The 8,003-nt window shown below is 47.7% G+C and overlaps 1 protein-coding gene across 1 annotated transcript in view; it reads left to right on the top strand.

The window, feature by feature from the left end:
- Positions 1 to 5,561, top strand: part of bap1 (BRCA1 associated deubiquitinase 1) — an 8,731-nt gene extending 3,170 nt beyond the window's left edge. Inside the window, exons 9-17 of the mRNA XM_080548389.1 lie at positions 38 to 161; positions 288 to 423; positions 636 to 820; positions 923 to 1,056; positions 1,231 to 1,697; positions 1,954 to 2,195; positions 2,488 to 2,580; positions 3,251 to 3,323; positions 4,532 to 5,561. Coding sequence (XP_080404515.1) covers positions 38 to 161; positions 288 to 423; positions 636 to 820; positions 923 to 1,056; positions 1,231 to 1,697; positions 1,954 to 2,195; positions 2,488 to 2,580; positions 3,251 to 3,323; positions 4,532 to 4,665 — 1,588 coding nt within the window. The 3' untranslated portion in view covers positions 4,666 to 5,561. The remainder of the gene's footprint in view (positions 1 to 37; positions 162 to 287; positions 424 to 635; positions 821 to 922; positions 1,057 to 1,230; positions 1,698 to 1,953; positions 2,196 to 2,487; positions 2,581 to 3,250; positions 3,324 to 4,531) is intronic.
- The last annotated feature ends 2,442 nt before the right edge of the window (positions 5,562 to 8,003 follow it).

Here is an 8,003-nt window from a genome sequence, read left to right as displayed (position 1 = left end):
TCACTCACATACTACTCTCTCGCTCGCTCCTTTTCAGAGAACCATACCACGATATCCGCTTCAACCTGATGGCCGTGGTTCCTGATCGCAGGATGAAGTACGAGTCTAAGCTGGAGATTCTGAAGAGGAACAGGCAAATAGTTCTGGAGGGGCTGCAGCAGGTCAGAAACTCACGATCAGGCCACTGTTTAGTCTGGCTGTCTAAGTGTTGTTATTAGAGAGAGTAAGTGTTATTATTAGAGAGAGTAATATAAGGACTTTACATGAATGTGTTGCTTGTTCTCCAGCTGATCAGGGTCACACAGCCAGAGCTTGTTCAGGACAAGAAGCAGCAGGACTCCCCGGAGGACACAGCCCCTGCTATCAAGAAAGAAGCAGACCCTGGGCCAGTTACATTACAGGGGGCCGGGCAGACTCCAACAGGTCTTGAAGTTAACTACAACCCCCCACTGTATACTCTCATCATGATACAATTGATTATTGTGACCACACGTCACACTCAAATCCAGGGACTGACTATGTATCCCTCTCCCTAACCCTAACCATCTCCCCCAGACTCTAAAGACTATGTATCCCTCTCCCCCGTCACACTCTGACTATGTATCCCTCTCCCTAACCCTAACCCTCTCCCCCAGACTCTAAAGGTGGTGCAGGAGTCCAGTCCCAGTCTGCCCCCAGCCCCTCTAGCAAGGTCAAAGTCATGGGCAAACCAGTAGCCCCATCAGGAGGAGCCTCCCAGCCTGTCACCAGTCCCAATCCTATCGTTCAGCGCCTGCCTGCCTTCCTGGACAACCACAACTATGCCAAGTCCCCGATGCAGGTCAGGAGGAAGGGCTTCAACACAGGATTTAACACTTGTGTCAGTGACTAATAGTGTATTTCATCACCTGGTTGCTGAGTGGATGCTTTTTGTGAATGACAGGAGGAAGAGGATCTTGCTGCAGGCATGGGTCGCTCTCGGGTGCCAGGTGCACCTCAGCCCCCTTTCTCTGATGATGAGGATGACTATGATGATGAAGAGGAAGATGATACAGGCACAGCAGGCAAACCCAGCAGGTCAGCACCACATCCTACTGTGTATTTACCAACTATGTGTTAAATGCCTTGAATGACAAAAGTCATTATCCAGGCTAAAGAACAATGCCCCCCAAAAAACAAAAAAACACTTCAAAGCAATAATAAAGATTGTGTGTGTGTTTGCGTGCGTCAAATGTGCAAATGTGTGTGCAGGTTCAGACGAAAGGCAGGGCTACGTGCACGAAAAGGGAGGGTAGGAGGCGTAGTTGAAAGCCAGTTGGCGCTCAGCGTCTTGGCTGAAAAACTGAAGAAGGAAGTCCATAGGAAGGACACTCTGGCCACGCCCTTATCTGTGCGCACAGAGGGCCGGACGGGCGGCATCTGCATCACGGCCGCCTCACAGCCCTCCCCAACACCCAGCAACGAGAGCACAGACACTGCCTCTGAAATTGGCAGTGCCTTCAATTCCCCACTGCGCTCGCCAGCGCGCTCCCAGGCTGCCACGCGACCCTCCAGCCCTGTGGCCTCCCACTTGTCCCGAGTGCTCTTCGGGGAAGACGAAGGGCTGATGAGGTTGGATGCTCGGCACAACCGGGCTGTCCGAGAGCTGGGTCCCTCAGTGAGCTCTGCCCTGCTGCACCTACAAGAAGACGGGGTCATCTACGCCATCCAACCACCTGGTGAGACCATTATACAGAGAAGGATCTGCTATGTGATTTGCTCTATTAATATCTCTCCCACAGTCCAGCACAGTGAGTGACAAGACAGACAGAGAGAGAGAGCGCTGAAATACTTAGGGAATTTAGCAGAAGGTTGGTGGACACAGCTCTATGGAAGAGCATAACTCTAAATCAGATAATGAGCTGTTTTGATTTCTTGCTAAATCTATTTGTTTGTTATATATATAAATCTATTTGTTTCTTGATGGTTGTGCAGCAGACATACTGGCTGATGGGACCAAGCGGCCCTGTGCCCCAGAGAAGATAAAAGAGAAAGGGAACAATGCCGCAGGAGAGGGGGGGGAACAAGTGAAGGAGGAGGGAAAGGATCGACCATCTGTGGAGGTGAAAGAGGAGGAGGGAAAAGAGACACCAGAGGTCAAGCTCTGCAAGGAAAAGGTCATCTCTACGGAAACCATTGGAGGCAACAAGCCGTCTGGGGAGAAATACTCTCCTAAAGTAGGTTTCCTCATCACCGTATAAATGTCCAGTGCTATATGCTATTCCTTGAGGTTCTGAATGGTGTTATTCTCAATATATTGCTCCTCAATTCTGCTTTTTAGATTTGTTTTAACCAGTTGACCTCTTATCCACACAACCTATTTTCCTTAACTTTCCGTAATTTTTTCCATTGGTCTTTAACTTGTGTACTGAAAGAGAGAGGACAGTGGTTGAGTAACTTGCAGTCTTTGATTGTCTGATATTGTAAACAAATGTCTCAGTCATATGTTCTCCCCCATGTCTCCTGCAGGAGCTGCTGGCTCTACTGAAGTGTGTGGAGGCTGACATTGCCAACTACGAAGTGTTTCTGAAGGAGGAGGTGGAGAAGAGGAAGAAATACAAGGTATACTAGGCTTTATTCACATTCCTAATTACTTATTTTATCTAATTAATCAGAAGAACAAAGACATTTTCTTATGAGTTTACTTACTTTCAATGGAACCTTCCTGCAAGCTGGTTTTCAAAAAGCATCTGGATGGGTATCATCAAACATCTGGATGGGTATATGCGTATTGCAGCTGTACCAGAGCATGTGAGCAGAGTTGAGCGGTCAGTAAAATGTCTCCCTGCTCACAAGGGTTTGTTTGTTCACTCTCCCGCTCTGCACACACCGCTCAGAGGAGAAATGAAGCCGCTTCAGACTAGCACTATCATTCAATGTCTTACAATGTCATTTAACATTTTTTGTGAGAGCCACCCTCTATTGTGACCATCTAGTGAAGGAAAAACCAGACCGTTATTTGCTGTGAAATCGCAGCCCGTAGCTCGTCAGGTGAGCGTTACCGGAGAGGAAATGGAGAGAAAAGGATAACTTGTTTAAAAATGCCACCAAAACCCCTTCTCTCTGAGACTCCCCCCCGCTCCCTTGCTCTGGTTACATTTACATGTTTGGCTTTTAGCAGACGCCTTATTCCAAAGCGACTTACAATCAATACATTTGAATACTAAGCAAGTGAATCATCAATCCATGTGTGTGTTTATATGAAGCAACATCTTTAATCTTGTTTGAACAGATCGATGATCAGAGGAGGACACACAATTATGACGAGTTCATCTGCACCTTCATATCCATGCTGGCACAGGAAGGTAAAGGCCACGTTTTAGCCCTCACTTTATTTCCCTCTTTAGTTGAAAGAAGACCCACCTTTCATTGCCTCCACTCAGTCCTCTGCTCTCCCCTCTCCAGTCCTCTGCTCTCCCCTCTCCAGTCCTCTGCTCTCCCCTCTCCAGTCCTCTGCTCTCCCCTCTCCAGTCCTCTGCTCTCCCCTCTCCAGTCCTCTGCTCTCCCCTCTCCAGTCCTCTGCTCTCCCCTCTCCAGTCCTCTGCTCTCCCCTCTCCAGTCCTCTGCTCTCCCCTCTCCAGTCCTCTGCTCTCCCCTCTCCAGTCCTCTGCTCTCCCCTCTCCAGTCCTCTGCTCTCCCCTCTCCAGTCCTCTGCTCTCCCCTCTCCAGTCCTCTGCTCTCCCCTCTCCAGTCCTCTGCTCTCCCCTCTCCAGTCCTCTGCTCTCCCCTCTCCAGTCCTCTGCTCTCCCCTCTCCAGTCCTCTGCTCTCCCCTCTCCAGTCCTCTGCTCTCCCCTCTCCAGTCCTCTGCTCTCCCCTCTCCAGTCCTCTGCTCTCCCCTCTCCAGTCCTCTGCTCTCCCCTCTCCAGTCCTCTGCTCTCCCCTCTCCAGTCCTCTGCTCTCCCCTCTCCAGTCCTCTGCTCTCCCCTCTCCAGTCCTCTGCTCTCCCCTCTCCAGTCCTCTGCTCTCCCCTCTCCCTCTTACATGTGCAGTCAGTGGAGACATACTACTCTCTATTCACAGCACCCCCAATCATCCTCACTGCAAACAGTACTACCTGCACACCACCTGACTTCTACATGACCTTCTGTATTGTATCATATCTGTACTATATTGCATATTGTATGATATTGTATTTAATCTCATTATAACCTGCATTTTGCACAACTGTTCTATTGCAGTACGACTGGTCCCGCTGTAGTAATACTACCATCACCTTATCACTTTATTACCTTATTCTGCTTTTTTATTACTTACCTTACTTATTTTACTTTATTCTATTATTGTTGATTTTGTATCCTGCTGCATTGCCAATGCCAAGAACCTAAGCCTAAGAATGTTACTCTTGTGTACCGTACATTGGATCTAATAAAAGCAATTCTGATTCTGATTCCAAACTCAAAACAGATGGCCATGTAATGATATACATTGTATCACATGTACTTATTTAGATCAGTGTCCCCTGTGATTCTCATAGCCTTTCTCCTCATCCTCTCCATCTCTCCTCCTCTCTAGGTATGCTGGCTAGTCTTGTTGAGCAGAACATTTCAGTGCGTCGTCGGCAGGGAGTGAGCATCGGCCGCCTGCACAAACAGAGGAAACCAGACCGCAGGAAACGCTCTCGACCCTACAAAGCCAAACGCCAGTGACCACAGTACACTTCCAACTGCTGCTTTTTTATTTTTGCACCAATCACTGCAGAGAACGAGAAACCATTGCTTGCACTCATAAGACTGTCATGTTGTTGTATTTTAGTACCAGCCTTTGAGTCTCCATGTAGCCATTTGGCTGAGAAAATGGCTTTTCTGATTTTTAAGAAAACATTTTAAGAAATCTGGAAAGTGTTTGGCTTTTACTCAAAGCCAAATGCTACAATCAGTGCTCAGCTGTCTTTGAGCCAAGGAAACTCCTTCCTCGTATCAGGTAACAACTACACATGGTTCTGAAAACTGTCATGAACTATATTTTGAACATCAACAACCTATCCAAATCCAATAGCCATTTGAAGCACAATATTTGGTTCATGAGTCGGTCATAGAGACTAGTCTCCATGTAAAATTATTTCTGCTGAGTCCTTCTGTGTGAGAGGATTGGTCTGGGCAAAACAACATGTAGATAAGCTAATATTGATCATATAATCAGTAGTTATTTGTTATAACAGGTTGTTTGTAGATCGGTGATTCTGCTCAGCACCTTGCTCACACCAGGCCTCTGGAGGGGATAGTGAGGGATACACACAAAGCTCCTTGAAACCTGGGAGCTTTTCTAGTCAAATTGTGAGATTTCCTGTTTTCTCTCAATCAAGACTGTATGCTTGTGTAAGACATGCTTTGGCTGTATTTCTCTCTTGAGATCCTATAAATGAATGAGCTTTACTTGTTTGTTGATGTTTTTTTACCTGTAATTCATCTTGAAGTTGAGATGATGTTCTTTGGAAAGCAATGTATGGGTATTGGTGTGTATGTTTGTTTGTGTACATTACAATACATAATATATCTGTTTGTGTCAGCTCTGCATTTGTAACTCCTGTACAGGTGGTTTTATCCTAGTCACATGAATACTAAAATAAAATCCACAAAAGCACTTTTGACCGGTCTCCTCTGTATATCACTTATGAATGTGTCACTCATTGTTCATGATTAGAAACCCCTGGGGCTTTCACTTTAAAACAGAATAATTTCATGCACACTGTTCCTGCAGTAGCAGCCTGTCTCCACTAGGTAGAGCAGTGGCATCAGGAGGATTGGCCACCTCTTTGCTACAGAAAATGGTCACTTTTCTATGGTCAACAAGGCCTTATAGTATTGTCTTATCTATGGTATTATCTTATCTCTTATCTGTTTGTGTCCGTGTATACATATATAGAGAGAACAGGACATCACCAACCCACTCAATCTGTACCTCGCCCCACTGCCATCCAGGTGGAGGTGTAGAACACTAAGGTGTAAAAGGACTCGCTTTGGCAAAAGCCTGATCCCCGCAGCCATTGTTGCCTTAAATAATAGGCGCGCTGAGTGTGTGTACTTGTGTATCTGGCATGTGTAGTACTATCTGTTGTTGTCTGTGTTATACAGTGTTGTGTGAAAATGAATTTCCCCCTGGGGACAATAAATCTAATCTAATCTAATCTAAAGCGTCTTCTCACTCAGCAATGCCTATGGCTATACTGATGAGGTCTACAGATGAAATATACACACTGATGATTGAACAATCTGAACATTCTAACTACAACCAAGAGTAAACTCAACATGACCTAGTCTGAACACAGGTTGGAACCATGACCATATATGGTATTCATCAGAATGCTTCTAGTAGGATGTGGTGAGATGTCCAGAGAGCCCTATCAATGACCAAATAGGCTTCAGCAGAAATGAGACCTGACGTGGAGCCCATAGGGCCATCTGCTGCTGTTGAATAGTCTGATCACCTGAGAGCCGGCGAGCTAGCCAGATGTATGGAGGATCGGGATGACTGGAAGCGTCAATGGAGGGCTCGTCCGAGAACGACCTAGTAGTATCAGGTATGGTGCGTTCGGCTCCTTGCAGTGGCTGACGAGAAAAAAAAGGACTGGGGGAGTATGCCAGCCTAGTCCCCTTGAATGTTGTGCAACCTTTCATTATGTTACGTATTATTCTGTATTTAGTTTCATTAGGAAATTTAGGAAAAAACTAAACTTCCTTGGAGGAAGAAACCTTGAGAGGAACCAGACTCCAAGGGGGGGGGGCATCCTCCTCTGGCTGATCAGGTGCTAAACAGCAACTAGGCCTATGTGGAATGTAGAATGTGGTGTGAGGCAAGAGTTCAGGGGTCCATAGTGAAGGGTAGCTTTCTGGTGGGACCCAGGTGGGGGGCAAGGACCAGGGGTGAAGTAGACACAGGACGAATTCAGGAACTGGAGTATAGTTTTGAGGGGCTCAGGGCCTTGGACAGATAAACACAAAGAGGACAACACAAGAGAGAGAGAGCCGGCTGCCTGGTTCGCCTACGGCGGAGGGGGACGCGACCACCACTACAGGGCATATTCCTGAGCAACGTGAACTCCCTATGCAATAAAATGGATGAACTCCGGTGTCTCGTTGCGAGGAGCAGCGACTTTCACTCCTCGGCTGTCTTCGCGTTCACGGAGACCCATCTGTCGCCATCTGTTCCTGATGAGGCGGTGGAGCTAGAGGGATTCTCCGCGTTCCGGGCTGACAGAGACTTCGAGGCGGTGAGCAAGTCTAGGGGTGGGGGGTTACTGTTCTTTGTAAACGAGCGCTGGAGTTCCGAGGTGACAGTGCTCCACCAACACTGTTCCACGGCTATAGAATCCCTATTCATCCTCTGTCGTCCATTCTATTCCCCCGCGAGTTCAGCTCATTCATTCTCGCGTGTGTCTACATTCCACCCGATACTGACGTCACCGCAGCAGTAGACACACTGGCAGAGCAATTGATGAGTGTGGAACGAAACTACCCGGACAGTTTTGTTGTTGTTATGGGGGACAATTTTTTTGAGTGGGGCAGTCTCACTCATATTTTTTATTTTTTATTGACAGTACAGTATAGATTATGACAGGAAGGATGGGTGAGAGAGAGAGGAGGGATGACATGCAGGATATGTCCCCGGCCGGAATCGAACCGGGGACCCTGCGGTTACATGGTCGACGCTTAACCTGCTACGCCACCTAAGCGCCCCGTTATGGGGAACTTTAACCAGGCTAATCTTAGCCGGGCGCTCCCCAAATACAGGCAGCAAGTCACGTGTCCCACCAGGGGGGTGAACACTCTGGATCATTGCTACTGTACAGCTCGTCAAGCCTACCATTCTGTCCCCCGTGCTGCGCTGGGCTACAGTGACCACATCCTCTTACACCTGATCCCTCGCTACAGGCAGAGGTTAAAACTCTCTAAGCCTGTTGTACGGCGCTTCAGGGTGTGGTCCAGCGAGGCATGCGAGCGACTCTGCGCCTGGTTGGAGAGGGCAGGCTGTGACCAGGACTTGGTGG

The sequence above is a fragment of the Nansenia antarctica genome (assembly GCF_963989245.1).
Source record: "Nansenia antarctica genome assembly, chromosome: 18".
Lineage (NCBI taxonomy): Eukaryota > Metazoa > Chordata > Actinopteri > Argentiniformes > Microstomatidae > Nansenia > Nansenia antarctica.
Note: the sequence above shows the minus strand (reverse complement) of the source record. Positions and strands in the feature narration are given on the sequence as shown.